Source organism: Salvia miltiorrhiza, chromosome 8 (assembly GCF_028751815.1).
Source record: "Salvia miltiorrhiza cultivar Shanhuang (shh) chromosome 8, IMPLAD_Smil_shh, whole genome shotgun sequence".
Lineage (NCBI taxonomy): Eukaryota > Viridiplantae > Streptophyta > Magnoliopsida > Lamiales > Lamiaceae > Salvia > Salvia miltiorrhiza.
Genome location: NC_080394.1, coordinates 33366540 through 33385967, shown reverse-complemented (window position 1 = coordinate 33385967; position 19428 = coordinate 33366540). Strand labels below are relative to the sequence as shown.

The 19428-nt window shown below is 36.4% G+C and overlaps 2 protein-coding genes across 2 annotated transcripts; both read right to left on the bottom strand.

Annotated features, from left to right (window-relative positions):
• Positions 1-7229: 7229 nt before the first annotated feature.
• Positions 7230-9483, bottom strand: LOC130997817 (probable xyloglucan endotransglucosylase/hydrolase protein 32). Its single transcript, XM_057923255.1, has 4 exons — positions 8532-9483; positions 8367-8467; positions 8067-8284; positions 7230-7985 (listed from the first exon to the last, which is right to left on the bottom strand). The coding sequence occupies exons 1-4, from the start codon at positions 8749-8751 to the stop codon at positions 7619-7621; spliced, it is 906 nt and encodes a 301-aa protein (XP_057779238.1). The 5' UTR covers positions 8752-9483; the 3' UTR covers positions 7230-7618.
• Positions 9484-12742: 3259 nt separating this feature from the next.
• LOC130998358 (uncharacterized) lies at positions 12743-14854 on the bottom strand. Its single transcript, XM_057923782.1, has one exon. It carries the CDS (start codon positions 14852-14854, stop codon positions 12743-12745), a length of 2112 nt encoding a protein of 703 aa, XP_057779765.1.
• Between the last annotated feature and the right edge of the window lie 4574 nt (positions 14855-19428).

Here is a 19428-nt window from a genome sequence, read left to right as displayed (position 1 = left end):
TTTATTTTATTTATTTTATTTTATTTATTTATTTATTTATTTATTTATTTAATTAATTAATTAATTGTATATTGTATATCCACAATTTATTTCCGTATTTATACGGTATTGCATACTCTAGACGAACTTCCCAGTCGGCGACCCGACTTCCCAGTGGGTCACCCATCTTGCTTGTGCTCTGTGTCAAGCACGCTTAACTTTGAAATTCTTTTCGAGTGGTCACCAGTACAGAACACTCGTATTATTGATATATCTACATCTATTAATTCATATAAATGCTATATACTCACTCATATAATTATAATCTTTGAATATGTGGAGATAATACCTGAAATATGTTGTTAATTAGTGATCGAGTTCGTTTCGGTCCTTATTTTTATCGTCGGTAAAATATTTAATTATTAATTAATTAATTAATTAATATATATATATATATATATATATATATTTAACATTAATACACCAAAAGTGTTTTAATTTGGTTATTATAATGTGATTTGAATTTATTTGTTTATGTTAAATGCAATTATCATCATCATTGCCATAAATATATAAAACATATATAGTTTTAATAATTAAAGCACTTGAAATATATAGTTCAATAAAACATAAATTTGAAAAGAAAGTGCAAATGTAATTTTGTTTGAAAACATAAATATAAGTCTAGCATGGTAATAAAAGACGGAAAGTTCTAAGCATCATCATCATCATCATCATCATCGGCATCAGGGTGTGGAGGTGGCTGAGCATTATACATCCTCATAAACGCCTCCAATTGAGCCATGCGGTCCTGCATCTGTTGGCGTTGTGCTTGCTCTGCCGCCATGCGCTCCTCAATCTGTTGGCGTTGTGCTTGCTCTGCCGCCAATCGCTCCTCCAGCGTGGTGATCCGTGTCTCATAAAGCTGCTGAGACACCGCAGAACTGCCCGTGCTGCGGATAGACCCCCTACTAGCCTGACTCTGCCCGGCACTCCCGACGCCGTAGATCCGTGACCTATCCGGATGCACCACCTCCAAATACACCTCATCTAGCCGTGACTCTCGTCCTGTGGCAGCGGCCAGTCGATGAACCTCGGCCTAATTCATACATAACAATGCATAATTGTTAGAAAATAAATACATTCACTAAATATTTGAATAAACTTAAACACTTACGTCAATTCTTGCATCTCTCTCCGACGTATAACTTCCGTCGGCGTACATGTGGAGGCGGAGGAAGGTGGCATAGTTCGGTGCATCCTGGGGAGTATCAGGATCCAAGCTCTGTAGATGCATTTATATAATATAAATAAGTTATATTAGTCAATATATTAATTTAATTTATATACTTAATTATTTGTTAATTACATACCATATACTGCTGCAGGATACGAGTCGACTGGGACCCGCCCACGTGCCTACTGATCCCTGTACCCTCCCCATCGGGCTCGGACATCCGGTTGGCACGTGCTCGATCTGAAACAGCCTCAACCTCGGGAGTATGCCAGTAATCCCGCAGTCCAGTCCAAAAATCGGGCGTCATCCAGATAGGTCTAGACATCTCTCTCCCTTGGCGGGTACACTGCTTGAGGTCTGCCTTGTAGTCGCTCATCATGTCGGAGTACCTTTTGCGGGCGTTTTTCACCCACATTTTCCTCACGTCACGCTCATCAGCGGGCTGCCACAGAAACTCTTTCTGTTGAAAGAAAGAGAATTAATTTAATATCAAACATTTTAACAATTTAATATGATATATTTATATGTATTATAAATTTAATTGTACCTGTAATTCATCAAAAAATTTATCATTCATCGCCGGGGGCGTCAACTTCCATGTGTACCCGCCTGGGTTATCAAACATCTTAAATGTGCGCGTGCAAGCTTTGGACAGGCCAGTGGGCTCCAACAAAACACTGTGTACAAGTAATTTTATCACTTAATCATGGTGTACGAGAAACAGTAATTTAAACTAAAATACTTACCCAGTCGTAGGATGCCTCTTAAATACCGTCCTCCCATCAGGTGCCTTAACCTCTCTCTCTCTGATAGCGGCAGCTGTAGGGCCCCTAGGCCTTCTAGCCCGTGAACTACTAGAAGCCTGGGGAGTCTCGGGAGTCCCAGAAATATGCGTCCCAGACCCATCAGATGTATCTACTGTAGCTTCTGGCGCATTAACGCCAGATCGCCTCCCAAATCCCAAGAAGCCTCGAGAGGTAGACATGATGCCTGTTGCATACAATGAAATTAACAAATATATAGCGAAACATAACATTAACAGTAACTAACAAACATAACAAATTTGCAATCAAATTCAACAAAAATGTGCATTTACATTTATTCATAAGCATCACTACTATCATCATCACTATCGTTAGATGTCAACGGGGGATCATCGTCTTCGGTAACCTTCACGAAGCCTAACCCCTCGATTTGATTCAAGATTTGTATTCCTGATCTTTGTTCTGGTGGACCAACATTGCATGTCTTATTTCTCAAGAATGAAGTTTTGTTTCTCCTAAACACATGGTTAGGAGGTAAGAACTTCCGATGATTATCAAACCACGATTGTTTTCCACTCATCGGCAAAGTGAATGCTTCTGTATTCTCCATGCAATGTGGACATGCCAATTTCCCAGCTGTACCCCACCCAGACAACATAGCGTACGCTGGAAAATCACTGATAGTCCATATCAGAGCTGCTCGCATCTGGAAATTTTGCTTCAACGATATGTCGTAAGTGTTCACACCAACCTCCCACAGAGATTTTAACTCGTGTATCAATGGCTGTAAGAATACGTCCAACTTCATCTTTGGGTTTGATGGGCCAGGCACGAGGACTGTGAGGAACATGAATTGTTCTTTCATGCACAACCACGGAGGTAGGTTATACGGCGTGACAATAACTGGCCAAGAAGAATATTGACGCCCTGATTGTGCAAATGGGGCAAAACCATCTGTAGAGAGGCCCAATCTCACATTTCTGATCTCCTCGGCGAATCCAGGAAAGACTGAATTCAAATGTTTCCATGCCGGAGAGTCAGCCGGGTGGCGCATTATCCCATCGTCTGTGGAGGTCGCATGCCACCGCATATGTTCAGCAGTTGCAGGAGATGCAAACAATCTCTGCAATCGGGGCATCAAGGGAAAATAGTGCATCTGTTTGGCGGGCACTTGTTTCTTTCTGCGACTCCCAGATGCACGCAAGCTGTCCTTATATCGTGATTGGTCACAGAACATACAACTATGTAGCTCACTAGTTTCCCCCCAATACAACATGCAGTTATTAACACAGCAATCGATCTTCTCTACTGGCAAACCCAAACCACGTAGATTTCTTTTCGTACTATAGAAGTCTTCTGGACAATTGTTACCCTCTGGTAAAGCAGCTTTCATCATCGAAGACATCTGATTGTAAGTCCTCTCTGACATGTGGCTTTCAGTCTTTATGCTCATGAATTGAGTCATCCAGCTTAATTGTGTGTACGTGTCACATCCTGCGTACAATGGAGTATCCGCTGCATCCAACATGTTATAAATCTGTTGAGCGTCATTATTGGGCGGTTGCTCCAGATTTGGAGGATCTTGATAATTACTAGGTCCAGCATGGTCATGCACCATCCTTTCGTAGTTATTGTATAATCCATCATCCTCATTCATTATAGCATGTTCTCTCGGCATATACAGCGGTGCTTCCCCGTGACAAACCCAAACTTTGTAATTCAGGACAAATCCACGCCTACTAACATGTTTTCTGACCGTAGGTACATCTAAATACGCTTGATTCTTGCACTTCTTACACGGGCACCTAATGTTACCTTGTCCATCTGTGTACGCCGTTTGATTGAACGCCCACTCAAGGAAAAACTCAAGCCCCGTTTCAAATGCAGTACGATCATTGTATCTCGCGTACATCCACATACGATTATCACTCATTCTTGCAAATTCTAATTGAAAAAAACAAATAAAATATAATAAATTACTTGAAATCTAACAAAATTTCGACAGCATAACCCCACTATCCTAACTACCAAGTGCTCGACTCTACCAGCAACTATAGTGACCATAGTGGTCCTAATTTACTAAGCCTATACTAGGTCTACCCGGCACCCCAATGTCGAAGCAATAATACAATACAAATAAAAGCAATAAAAATCATGGTAATTAAATTAAAAACAATCATTTGTTGGGAGAAGATCCTTAAGAAATTGATTAAATCTATCCCACAATATATATATATATATATAATAATATAACATTTCATAAACACATAGCACATAACATTTAATTTAACAAAATTATCCAACATATATAAATTATTCTAACAAACAACTTAAACTAATTGATTAAAATTAATATAATTTAAAATTAATCATGCTTCATAATTTAAAATTAAACTAACAACATATATTAAATGGATTAATATAATTTAAAATTAATCATGCTTCATATAATTTAGTTATAAACAAAATCAATTATAAATTAATTAACTATATATAACAAATAAATCTATTTAATTAATATATAATTAAATACATAAATAAATTCATAATTAAATAAATAAATAAGAGAGCGTACGGTGGTGGTTTCCGGTGGGTGTCGTGAAGAAGACGGTGAAACGAGGTCGTCGAACTACAATAAATAATATAAGTGAAGATTATATAATTATATATATATAATTAAAATTAATGACATATATATATATATATATATATATATATATAGATCTAGAGAGAGAGAGAGAGAGAGAGTTACCTGCTAGGGCGGCGGCGGTCGGCGGCGGCGGTCGGCGGCAGCGGTCGGCGGCGGCGGCGAAGCAGCCGCAGGGGAGAGGGGGGTGGATTTTCGTGTGTGTGTGCGGCGCAGAAACTGAAAAAAGAAGGATCCCCGCTGCCCTATATTTTAACGGTTACCGACGGCAAATGCCGCCGCTAGCTAGCGGCGGCAATTTTGCCGCCGTTAATTCTATAAAATAAATTAATTAATGTGTATTTTAACATTAAGGGCGGCGTCGCCGCCGCTAGCTAACGGCGGCGAATTTGCCGTCGGTAGCTGGCCGGTAAATTCGAAAGTTCGGGTCGCCTGGACTGCCGCCGCCGTTAGCTACCGACGGCAAAATAGCCGCCGGTAGTTTTCGCCGGTAAAAACGCATTTTTTGTAGTGTATTAATCCTAACTACCAGTTTAATCTAGTCCTGATGAGAGATAACAAAACTCACCATATATTCTTGCCAAAACAATATATGATAATAGATTAATATACTTTCTATTGTCCGTAAGTATCAAGAAAAAATAATCATATTTCTGTAGATTTCATTAAAGTACAAGCAAGTATCATATTTTACACGATAAAGCAATTTAAGAACAAAACAATCATCAAACACTCAATTTCCTACAAAATTGATATCATAGGAACATTAAAAATCTATACCTATTATAAAGGAGCCTTATTTTACAAAATTTGATTTGCCTATTATATCCCTCATATATATATACTTAATTTAAGGTCAATTGTGTAATTTAATATATTATACATATAATATATCTATAAATATATTATGGTTTATCTTTTATATTTTAATAGTTATTTAAGTAGTAGTATCCATTAGGACTCTTCATCATATAAGTTACTATTTTTTTATTATATAACTTTAATAATTTAGAATTAAAAAATACAAAGAATTACAATTTTAATTTTGCTAGAATCTTTGAAATTAAAATTAATTAAGATGAAACCAATAAAATAAATATGAAGACAAAATTATGTGATGTTAATTAAATAAAACTAAAATTTTATTTTAATTTTATGAGTTCTATAACATTATACGTTTAAAATACTAATCAATAATTGGTTAAAAAAATACACTAAAAATGATAAATATTGCTATAAAATAAAATAAAATATAAATTTACACGCATAACAATTTATTCATTAAAATAATTCTTTCGCACGTCATCTCTGCTAATCATATAAAAATGAGTGTTATCAAGCTACCATGAGTTTCATACATGTGCCTATTGCACATAAAATGATAACTTTTCAATTTTAAATGAGAGTGAACGTGGATTTTAAAGTTCACATAAAATCATACTTTGTAATCCTTCAAAGTCAGCGTCAATTTTGAAGAAGAATCAGTTTTAATTTTATTTTAAGTATAAATAAATGTAATGTTATCATTATTACTTTTTTACTTGTCATAAAAGTATTTGTTCTACCCAAAATAACTATAAAACTCGTACGATTATAAGTGAGGATATTAAAGTTATACACTTTATCAAATTGGCTATTCCTATGTATTACCACGTATATTAATGTGTATTTAATGATGAAAACAATTAAATATATTAATGTGTACTTTTTTTTCTTGCATTTATAAAGTAAAATTAATGATTGCATATCATTATCTGAGTACTCCAATTCTGAATTGTAACTACTAACAGACATATGATCCTAAGATTCAAATTTCTTTAAGTAGAATAAATAAATAATCCCTCCGTCCCACGAATCTTTACACGTTTGATTTTGACACAGAAATTAAGGAGTGTTTTAAGTGTGTAGTTAATAAAGTATAAAAGTGATAAAGTAGGAGAGAAAAAGTAATAAAAGTGATAAAATAATTATTACCTTATTTGAAAATGTGTCAAGATTCGTGGGACGACCCAAAAAAAAAAACGTGTCAAGATTCGTGGGACGGAGCCAGTAGCAAGTGTAAACTATGTAGAAGAGACAAACTAAACTAGCCAAGTGATGTCTAACGATGTTAATGTATTTGAAATCACGTTGATTTAAAAAAAAAATGTTAAAAGATTGCGATTTTCTTATTTTATTTTGTTGAATGAAATCGAAAATCAGTTTCCCACCCCAATTACATATTTACATGCATGGGTGAAGAATACCAAATTATAATGCTTGGATTTATATGACATTTAGCCCCTAATTTTATTAATCATGCACGGACGTATATATGTATATAGTCTTCACCTCTTATATCTATTCACAGATTAGAAATTTAGTGATATATGGTGTTGGTTGTTGTGGCAGCACTCGTACAGGTGTCGATCCAATTGGAATTAATGACACCCCAACCACATCAATGAATTATGTTCTTATAATGTACTAATATTGATATATGCATATATTGAATAATTATTTGACATATATATAGAGAGAAAATATGAAAAATAATGTCGACTACTTTCATCGATCAGCAAGAAAGAAAGAAAAAAAAATGACACATAAGGAAGACAAAAACTGAAAAAAAAGATCTTGCTTTATTTGAGAATTGACAAGTGAATGTAATAATACAGTATTGTAGTGCGACTGGCCTCACTCATTTTCTTATTTTCTCACCACTCTCGTATTGAATTTCAATGTTTTTCTTAAGAAAGAGAGAAAAAAAAAAACTAAATACATCAACAAAAACCCACAAGAATTAAAATAAGTACACCTTTTTTTTTTCTCTTTCCTTGTATACATTTTTTTTGGTTGCTTGGATGCAGTTCTACTCTTGCACTGTCGTTGGCAAGAGTAGATGAACACATCTCAAGAAACTTTTTTTTTTTTTTTTTGAAATGGAAGAATGTTGAAATTAATTAGAGATGAGAAGATTTGGTAGTGCATTTATAATAAAATAGGAATGAATTAACGGAAGCATTCGGGTGTTAGGGAATGGTCCCTTTTATAGTCCCTGCAGTAGTCATATGCCAAATAGTGAGTTTGCACCCAGTGCATAGCGCTGCTCTGCTGGGCCGTGAGGCGGCCGGAGCGGTAGGGCGATCCGGAGACGGGGCGGCAGCGCGGCGGGGAGTAGGCAGAGCAGCCGGTGGCCTTGAAGTTGGTGAATTTTCCGACAAAGGGTTGGTAGCGATAATCGGCCTTATATTTGCCATCCTCTGTGGCCCATGATGATGCGTCCCATATCGACCCATACACCCACATTGGCCTTAGTGGAAATGTTGCTACACTCTTCTTTGGATACCTCCTTATCGGCACATCATCCACAAAGAATCTGCAAATTACAAACAATATTATTTATTATTGGAATCAAAATATCATGGTTGAATTGCATTAAATAATTAAAGTGTGTTACGTGATCTCCTTGGGAGTCCATAGAATGGCATAGTGATGAAAATCCTGTGTGGGATCAAACCATAAATGAAATTTCATCTCTCTCCCAATAATTCTCCCATCCCCACTCCCTCTCACATAAACATTTGTTTGAAGGGTGTATGGCTTCCCAAAGGTTGTCCCAAGAAACTCGATGTCCACCTCATCGTGGAACCCCGGATGAGCTTCATTGTTTGAAAGCTGCCAAAATGCACACATATTCATCTACTTAATTAATTTTGGAAGGAAGTAAATTAAAATGAGTAGTGAAGGTGGATCTCACATAGAAAGCTGTAATAACTCCGGCTGTATAACCGGGTTGGAGCTTAATGGAGGCTCCAAAGTAACCGGAACGAAACGGTTTAACCGACTTGAACCCGCTTCCTGCCAACAAGGAGTATATATTAAGTAGTTATAATGAAGTGATGATCGAAATTAATAAAGGTACCAGAGTTTCTGTCGAGCCAAATAGTGACGCCATTGTTGTCGACACTCTGGTGAGCAGGGCCCCAAAGATTCCTATAGCCTTGGTAGAAGCTCATGGTGCGATAACGGGAGCTAGGGTAGTAGCCCGGTGAGGGAGGCCATTCAGCTGCATTGATCAGCCTCAGGGAGATGATGATCAACACAACAACAACATTAACTACTGGAGATGGAGAAGAAGCCATCACTATTCACTGTGGGGAGAGAGTGCTAACTTAAATGTGAAGATGGGATTGGATATAAATAATACAAAAATGGTGGGCCCACATGGACAAGTCAGTAATTTTGGCTTCTCGTGCCAGTCTAACTCAGCCTATGCTATACCTCAATTTTTGTGGTCATCAATTTCTTATGCTTATGGCTTCACCGAGAAAGAAATGTGAAATCTGCATTCGAATTCTGAATGTGAGCCTGAGGGTATTGTGTTTTCGCAAATTCCATTCCATTGGGTGACAATTAGTAGTCTTCTCAACTAGATACGGACTTTTATAATATAATATACAATAAGATTTTTGTGAAAGTGAAAGTGAAAGTGGTGTATGGAGATGCAGAGAGTATGTAACAAGAAAGGTAATTTCCGGAAATGAAGGCATCTTCATTTTGTGAAATCATTCCCCATCTGCATTACACATCAATACACCAATTATTTGTCTCAACACTACTGTTACAAACTTGCCTTTACATCTATCCGATCCTTTGCTGAAAGCAACATTTATCACTGTCTCATCCTTTAAAGCTACGATTCTCATATTACACACTCCACTATATGTCTCATTTTTACCTCGATCTCTCTCTCTCAATATTACTAGTTACTAGCCATGACCACATCCACATTTGTGGGGTCAGAAAATTTAAGGTTCTGAGAGCTGGTAATAACAAAGGTTGAGAACTTAGTCTTACCTAAAATGTAAAAAAAAAAAAAATGGGAACTTAGAGCAAATTTTCTTTCATGGAGTAGGGACAATGGTATCTTGATTTTGAGTTTGAAGATATGATTTTGATTTTCTGCCCGTGCATTTCAACATTCATATAAATTGATGAATATGATTTTTCCTGAGATTTAGACACTTTGGCCGGTGATTTTTCACTGAACTTAGTCCAAGTACCCCCCCCCCCACACACACACACACACACATATATATATATATATATGGGTGCGGTTATAGTGAGAACCACAATTATCGTGAGAACATAAGAACCAATAAAATTACTGCATCTGCTATACAAATTAATGCATCCGCTATTAAATTTAATGCATCCGAAAAAAATAATTTTTTTGCTCCCTTCAGGATTCGAACCCAGCACCTGCTTCCATCCACCAAGATGATGCATCCACCGTTGACCTTGATGATCGAATGGCTTAAAATGGTTCTCCGTTCTTATTTTATTAGTGGTTCTTATTTGAACCTCTCCCTTTATAGGTATATATATATATATATATATATATATATATATATATATATAGGGTGTGGTTCTAGAGAGAACTACATTATTTGTGAGAATGGGAGAACCATCAAATCTAATGCATCCACTGTAAAAATTAATGCATTCGCTGTTAAAATTAATGCACTAAAAAAATAAAAAAAAAAATGCTCCCTTCAGGATTCGAACCCAGGATCTGCATTCATCCAACAAGATGATGCATCCACCGTAGATCTTGATGATCGAATGGCTAAAAATGGTTCTCCGGTCTTCTTTTATTTATGGTTCTTTCTTGAACCTCTCCCTATATATATATATATATATATATATATATATATATAGATGTTTTTTAAATGGTTTTTCATATTACAATTAATTTGATTTGAGAGCTTGTCTGAGAAATACAAAAAATGATAATTTGATATGGACTAATGGATAGACTTTTTATTTATTTATTTATTTTGCATGATGAGTATATATGCGTTGTAATGTGTATTTGGTAATGAATTTTGTTCATATATACTTATCATTTAGCGATCCAATATATTATTTTATGTCAATTTGGGACCGAAATATTGAGCCCTCAGAATTTGTTTTTTTTTTTTTCTTATTTTTTTTAATTATTTTCTGAATGATGCCGACGCTTACACAAGTTTCTTCCAAGTATTTAACAATTATGTTATTTCATGTTTTTGTATTATTTATTTTCTGAATGATGCCGACTTTTACACAAATTTCTTCCAAGTATTTAACAACTAATTTTTCATGTTTTAGTATTTTTATTTTATTTATATACACGTCCGCCATTATTATTGCATTAAAGTACATATATATAGAGCCAACGTTATTTTTTCCCCTTTCTTTATACATCTAATTAAATTGTTCTAAAAACTCATCAAAGAATACACTGATCGAATTCTTGTGAAGAAGAGATAAATCATATACCTAACTCTAATACTTCAAAACAAAATGTCATAAACTAGTATGATCGAATCAATTGCATGAAAAAAAAAACAAAAAAAACTCCATAAGTAAGTGGCGGAAAAACATGGGGATGCTACTTTGTCGAAACAAAGATAATAGATGAAAAAATAAAACAATACGTGGGAGTATAAGTTTTTTCTCCTACCACATGTTATCATTGGATATAGGAAAATCGTGCAGTGGCAGGAATTGAATAGAAACGAAAAAAACAAATGAGAAAAAATAAAAATAAAATGAATAGATATATGTAGTGGCAATCATTCCATAATTTATAACAACTTTAATTTATTCAAATTATACATTCAGTGAATCTGAAATTATTTCTCCATATTTTCTGAAACGTACGTATTTGATATTTCTGACAAATACATTCCCCAAAACCATTTGTATACTTGAATATAATGTAGAAAATATATCCACCCTACCCACTTGATCAATACACTAGTAAAGTAACGATTGCAACAACTGAAAAGTTACCTATCCAATTGCATATGTCGCACACACAAAAAGCAAACGTGCAGCACAAAGTATCAACGAAAGTAACAACACTGAACACAAGAGTTGTTCACCCAGTTCGGTGATAAAACACCTACGTCTGGGGGGCCACGCCCAGGGTAAATTATCCACTAGTGAAGATAAGATATTTACAGGACTTATGCGACAGACTCTCTAGCCTTCTAGCCTCAATATCTTCCCAAACCCTCACAACGATGAATAATTGAGAAAAGAACAACGATCTAATCTCTAAGCGTGAATGAACCTCACTCACCACCAACACCCACGAAAATAACATCCACCAACAGGCTAGAGAAAGCAACAAACGAATAAGAAAACACTACCCCAACAGATTGCTCAATAAACCCACGAAAAAGCAATCGAACAAGATCACACACACTCACGAAATTGTATGATCTGAAACCCACGAAATTACTCTCCAATATGTAGAAGAACATCAAAGAAATCAGCCACCAAAAACGTCCTAATTCTCTTCCTTAAATAGGCAAACCCTAGAAAGAGTTATATCTTGAGTAGAACTCTAGTAAAGATGATATACTCAATCTATAATCATAAACCCTCAATATTTCGAGCATATAGCTGATATAATGTGAGATATATCCATAAGAGACGTGATATACTCAAATACTAATGAGCTGGAAAATCGCAAAGCTGAAAACCCGTAATGAACAGTACTCCCGTAATGAACAGTACCAGCCGAAGTATCAACTCTGTCAGATACTTTGAGAGCAACACTAGTAAATTTGTCTACATAATGACAATAACCAAACATGAGTATCAAATACTCAACAAACTCCCCCTTTGTCATTGATGTAGACAAAACACCAAAGCACCAGCAGAACCTCAACAGAATCAACAAACAACAAGATCACACCATAAGCAAGCATTATAGTTGCTCCCCCTCAATTCACAAGCTTCGCATAAGCAGCTCCCCCTTAATCATAAGCTCTCCCTTAAATCATCAATCATAAACCAAGAGATAGCATCAGATAAACAAACCTCCATCAACCAACAAACACACCAAAAACGAATATCAGCCACTCACTCCCCCTTTTTGTCAGACATCAAGGACAAGGAAGATCATACATCCCCATCAGAAAAAAAAAAAAAAAAAAAACAAAGACCATCAACAAATAATCAAGAGCATTATCATCTAGGAAGAATCATCATAGAGTAGCAGCAACAACAGTAGAGTACCAAACGATACTTCTCCCCCTCACATCAAGAGCAAATAGAGGATGTATCACAAAAAGATCAAGCAATTAGCAGACCATTTCCATGAACACCATTAGCTAAACCAGAACCAACTCCACGTCGAAAGGAATGAGAGATACTAACAGTACCTTTTCCAGTCATACCAGTCTCATCGTCTGTTCCAATGACTTTACTTTGAACTCCATCACCCAAAGTAACTCCTTTCTCGGATACAGTCTTGATATTTGTCAATAAACTCTTGTTTCCAGTCATATGCCTTGAGCATCCACTATCAAGATACCATTTATCTTGCGCGCCTGACCAAGAAGAAGTACGAACAACATAACTTCTGTGATTTCTGTAGGAGGACTTTCTCAAGTTTTTGAAATTTGCCTTCCTGTCAGCTATAAGAAATCTGCAACGAGGTCGAATGTGGCCGCGCCTTTGACAATGATGACAAACTGGAACAAACTTAGATGGAAGGTTCCTTTTAGGAGGCAAGTTTCTGTACGAGGCATGGGCAATATGAGCATGAGGAACATCTTTAGAAGGATTACAAACTTTGTTTGTACTCAAAATCTCATCTTTTGGAACCCATTGTTTCTTGTGAAATCCAATACCAGCTTTATCATCTGTATTCTGCCCTTGTTCCAGAATTTCATCAAATTTTTCAGTTCCAGAATTCATCATCTTAACTAGTTTCTGGTGATGTTCGAGTTCACTAATTTTTAACTTTATTGTTTGTTGTAGAGCATCAACATCTTTCTGAAGACTATCTGATAAACCTTTAAACTCATCTCTCTCCTTCGTGACAACTCCAAGCTTGACAGAAAGCGTTTTGTTAACTTCAAGCATAGCCAAACATTTTTGATACATAAGCTCATAATTTTGCACAAGATAATCTTCATCAGGATCCACAACATCATCATCTTTCAGCATATCTTGGGTTGACTCAGAATTCTTTAGATCATTCAATTTGACAGTAAATGCCACAACATCAATATCAGTTTTCTCCGAAGTTCGCATCAAAGTAGTTACTTCATCTGATACTTTGTTTGGCTCACTATCACACTTGACATTCACAGATTCAGAATCAGTTATTTCTTCAAGCTTTAGAGGATCCTCATACTTATTCACCTGTTTCAGAGTTCTTACTACCAGAGCAACAGTTTCCTCATCAGAACCACTCCCGCTTTCATCCGTTTCTTCATCACTTTGAGACACGTTGTAGGATTTGTTATGCTCCTTGAGTTTCTTCAGGGTATTGGCGCATTCGGATTGAGTATGACCAAATCCATGACATTCATAACATTGAATGCTTGTCATAGAAGAATTTTTCTCACTCTGCATGTGGTTCGAATTATTGAAATCCTTTTGAGTCCCTCTTTTCTTCTTGAACCTATTAAATGCCTTTCCAAATTTTTTAGTAAATAAGGCAAACGATTCCACCAGATCATCTGTATCAAAGTTCGTCACTTCCGTTTTGCAGCTTTTGGACTCCACCGCCAGAGCAATGCTCTTTCTTTTATCATTCTTCCCAGTCCTTATGTTCATCTCAAACGTTCTCAGTGATCCAATCAACTCTTCAAGTTTAATATCAGTCACGTCATGCGCTTCATCAATAGTTGTGACTTTATAATCAAACCTTTCCGGTAAGGAACGCATCACCTTTCGAACAAGTTTTTCTTCAGGTATTCTTTCACCCAATGAAAAGCTCTCGTTTGCAATAGCAAGAATTTTACTATGAAACATAGTGATAGTTTCATGCTCGTCCATCTTTAACTCTTCGAACCTCGAAGTCAGTTGTTGAAGCCTCTGTTTCTTTACTTTAGAATTTCCTTCGTATGTGTTTTGAAGTACATCCCAAGTTTCCTTCGTAGTAGCACACATAGAGATCAGAGTAAATACCTCCATGGAAACAGCATTCTGAATAGAATTTAGCGCCTTTTGATTTGCATTCGATGCAGCCAATTCTTTGGTCGTCCACTTGGTTCTAGGTTTCTCTTTTCCTTCATCATCCACAGGAGAAGTCCAGCCCTCTTCAACAGAAGTCCATGAATTTTCATCCACTGCTCGAATGAATGAGGCCATTCGATGCTTCCAGTACACATAATTCGTTCCATCCAGTAATGGTGGCCTGACAATTGACCCACTTTCTTTCTGCGAGGCCATCGAGCGCGACAACGGGATAGATTGCGGAAAACACCAAGATCAACACCGATAACTTAGGTGACCCGCTCTGATACCAATTGAAAAGTTACCTATCCAATTGCATATGTCGCACACACAAAAAGCAAACGTGCAGCACAAAGTATCAACGAAAGTAACAACACTGAACACAAGAGTTGTTCACCCAGTTCGGTGATAAAACACCTACGTCTGAGGGGCCACGCCCAGGGTAAATTATCCACTAGTGAAGATAAGATATTTACAGGACTTATGCGACAGACTCTCTAGCCTTCTAGCCTCAATATATTCCCAAACCCTCACAACGATGAATAATTGAGAAAAGAACAACGATCTAATCTCTAAGCGTGAATGAACCTCACTCACCACCAACACCCATGAAAATAACATCCACCAACAGGCTGGAGAAAGCAACAAACGAATAAGAAAACACTACCCCCAACAGATTGCTCAATAAACCCACGAAAAAGCAATCGAACAAGATCACACACACTCACGAAATTGTATGATCTGAAACCCACGAAATTACTCTCCAATATGTAGAAGAACATCAAAGAAATCAGCCACCAAAAACGTCCTCATTCTCTTCCTTAAATAGGCAAACCCTAGAAAGAGTTATATCTTGAGTAGAACTCTAATAAAGATGATATACTCAATCTATAATCATAAACCCTCAATATTTCGAGCATATAGCTGATATAATGTGAGATATATCCATAAGAGACGTGATATACTCAAACACTAATGAGCTGGAAAATCGCAAAGCTGAAAACCCGTAATGAACAGTACTCCCGTAATGAACAGTACCAGCCGAAGTATCAACTCTGTCAGATACTTTGAGAGCAACACTAGCAAATTTGTCTACATAATGACAATAACCAAACATGAGTATCAAATACTCAACAACAACTATAACTAATTAAAATGATTTTAATCTACTAAGAAGATGCCAAAATGGGGATGGAAAGGCTATCTGAAATTAATATTTTGTAGTATCAAATTTATAAGAGGACCATACTAATGAAAAATATCATACTTTCATTCGAAGCAATTTTGATACTACACAGAGGCTGCTGTCCCCATATAATCTATAAGGACATAAAAAACTAGTTTCTCCATTAGGTGAAGCGTGTGCAATAAATAATGCCACCTAACTCACGAAATCATACTAATACTTTATGTACGGACATTATATAAGTTTATTAAGTATTTGCATTTGAAATCGGCGGCAATTCTAAATCCTTTGGTAAAATTCGACAGTTTTAATGATGAGGGACCTCTTTCATGTGACTTTCCAGATTCTTCACTTTTGACTTTCTTTTTGTATGTGCTATTTTCACGCCTTTTGCCCCGAATTAGTAAAATAACATTATACTTAAAAGTATAATTTATTTCATTTGTTCGAATTAGGATGATGGCGTAATTCTTTTTGCCTTATTAAATTATCAATTGTGGTATTAGCAGTATCAGATTATGTTACTAATAAGAAATACTAGTCATTGTTCAAATTACGCTTTGATCAACTGGTGACTATAGTATTTCTTATCATAATTTTATCAATTGTGGTATTAGCAGTATCATATTATGCGCATTGATCAAGATCAATGCGCATTTCTTATCATAGTTTTATAAACATTAGAAATATGTGTAAATACTTTTGCATTAAAGAATTGAAAGTAGAACGAAACATGATTTGTGATGGAAGAATACGTGCTTATATAATTTTCATTTCGAGTTGATTCTAGTGACCTATTTTTTTCGTATTTTGATATAATTTAATTACTTGTTAATTCTTGAGCTAGGTAAGACGATTTTTCCATATTATGTGTCGGCGATATTTTAGCCTAAATTATAATGGGGGAGATTGTTTGTGGGCGTGCTATTTAATGTGAAAATGACAATTGAAAATTATCTGATTTAAACTATTAGGGCAGGAATTTTCTGAAGTCCCAGTCAATTTATTAAATGTTTTAGAGTTTCTTTTTGGGGGGATGAAATGTTTTATAGTCCAATTAAAAGGAATGGGTAGCTTAATTCAAAAAAAAAAAAAAAGGAATCATAGGTAGCTAGAATTGGAGAGCAGTGTCTCCAAGAAGACACCAAGCCGTGCGACCTCCTGTGTGTGAACTGTGAGGTCTCGGGTTCAAACCTCACTGCTCCCCCTCCCCAACTCCCCTAAGTCAAAAATAAATAAAAGAATTGGAGCGCAATTTTAGTTGTCTAGGGCCCGATGATTTTTTTTCTCTCTCTATTATCAATTTGAGATGAAGAAGAAAAAATTAAACTTATGAAATCCGATTTCATTGAAATTAAACTACCTATGAATATGATGACACGCCTAATCTAAGCAATAGTGTACTAGTATAATATTTTAATAAATTTCTCCAATTTCAATTTTTTTGTGTCAATTTTTAATTTACAAATTTTAATTAGCTAACGGTAGATTTGGGGTGGTCGAGAAAGCCCATAGTTGAGACGGGCCTACACCCTGATTTCGGGTATTCAGGCCAAATTCTGAGTTAATTTATGTAGAGCCTCTATATACAAAATAAAATATACGCAACATGAAATTAAATCTCGTTCATCTCCCTTATGAATGCTTTGTTGTTAATACTTGAAAGAAGAGTGATTAAAATGGAATTGAGTGATTAGGGTATTCCTAGGTAGACGAGCAAATGTCATTTCACTTTCACGCCCTAAAAAGCAAGGTATATGGGCTCCAAAATGTTCAAGACAAGCTGTTTGTCTTTATGATCTAACATTAAATGATTAAATCTTCATAAACAAAAATAAGACAGTATCCCAATATAAGGACAACACTGTTAGAACCGGGTACACGATCGAGATATTACAAAAAAAATATTTTGAGATATTACAACGAAAATAATTTGAGAAATTACAACTCAAATAATTTGATACAACTGAAATACACTGTATAAATAAATTATACGTATAAACAAAGTCGAGTCGAGATGAATCTCTTCCCGCAAGAAGATTATCGCCCCGGTAGTGCTCTTCGGTTTGGCGTATCTTCCCCAAAGGTAAAACGACTACGTCTCGTCGGATGTAGCACCACAATCCGGCGAGCTCCGGCGAACTAAATAGGATCAAGAACAGAGCACAAGTGTTGTGCAGAGAGTGAGTGTGAAGGAATGGCAGAATGCAGTATTTGTTGGTGTATCTTCTGCAAGCTTTCCAGAGGTCTATTTATAGACATGTGGTAAGTATGAATTCAAGACTTTGAATTCTACTCCGACGGCTTGAAGATGATGGCCGGTGGGCGCAGTCATTGAAGAAACTCAGCTGCAAAATCGAAGTTGCCATGCAGAAGTCATTGGGCCAAGAATAATTCTGTTGGGCCAATAAATAAAAAGCCCAGTGGAGTTGGTCCAAAAAATAGTTTGGGCCCCAAACACCACCCCAAAGCACCAATTGCCAAGATCCAAGTCCTTGGCCGCGGCCCGTACCCGACCCGCCCGTCCGGCGGCGGCGGCGACGTCGTCGTCCGTCCGTCCGTCCGATCGATCGTCGTCGGCGGCGGCGCGCGTGTGTGTGTGCGCGCGAGGCTAGTACTTAGATCAAGCCCACTAGCAAGCCCACAAGTCAATTTATCAACTCCATGTGCTTTGCTATTCTTATACATGAAAAACATCTCTATGTTTTCCAATGTGGGATAACATAACAAATGTTATTTTTCCTCTTCAACATCCAAACTTTGACATACAATATCTCACTCATCGGAAATCGGTTTTGAGACTTCAAGTATATCACGTTGATCTACTCGAGATGTAGATTAACATCCAATCATTATTTTAATTAAATAATAAATATTTAATTAAATAATAATTTCCAGATATGGCATTAAAACCATATTTCCAACAATCCCCCACATGAGTGAGAAAACAGTATGCGAAAGTATGCAAACACTTAGCTCAGTTCTCTTAAGAAACAACATTGCATTTGGAAAGGTAGCTTGTGGCTTTGAACCTGCCATAGTCAATGTTATCGAGTATACCGGCGGCCTAGTGGATATGGTTCCTTGAACTAGTCCTCCTCGGTGTATACTGAGTCAACAATATTGACACAATATTGCTTCAATCCTTATTCGTTCTCACGTTTGTGTCCATTACTGGCCTTGGAACACCTCTTTGGATTCATAAGTGTTTCAATCGAAGCGGCCCCACTTCACACTTACATAGGTGACTCTTAACTCAAGTATCCTGCTATACTTGTCCTCTTCGAGGAGTTCTAGAGTCATTAAAAGTCAAAGACTTAACCTCACCACGTGCAGGTTTCCGAACACTCACTGTTCTACAAGGAATAGGCAATTCGAGTGTTCAACACACGGATTTTCATAGCTTAGTTGTCCCATTGAACCAAGTTCTTGGGATCCTCCAATCATCATGGTTGGGTTGCCACTATGATTATCCTTAATTTGTGGACTTCAAACCCATTCCCCCTAACAGTTTATACATCTGATCTCGATGGATACTTTTTGTCAAAGGATCCGCTATGTTATCAATTGATCTTATATAATCAATTGAGATAACTCCACTAGT

What these genes read in the sequence shown, in the direction of transcription:
- LOC130997817 (XM_057923255.1), bottom strand. Translation starts at nt 8,751, where the DNA reads ATGGCTTCTTCTCCATCTCCAGTAGTTAATGTTGTTGTTGTGTTGATC. An exon ending in TTGGCTCGACAGAAACTCTG is followed by an intron (nt 8,468 to 8,531) that starts GTACCTTTATTA and finishes CCTTGTTGGCAG; the next exon opens with GAAGCGGGTTCAAGTCGGTT. An exon ending in TGGACTCCCAAGGAGATCAC is followed by an intron (nt 7,986 to 8,066) that starts GTAACACACTTT and finishes TGTAATTTGCAG; the next exon opens with ATTCTTTGTGGATGATGTGC.
- LOC130998358 (XM_057923782.1), bottom strand. Translation starts at nt 14,854, where the DNA reads ATGGCCTCGCAGAAAGAAAGTGGGTCAATTGTCAGGCCACCATTACTG.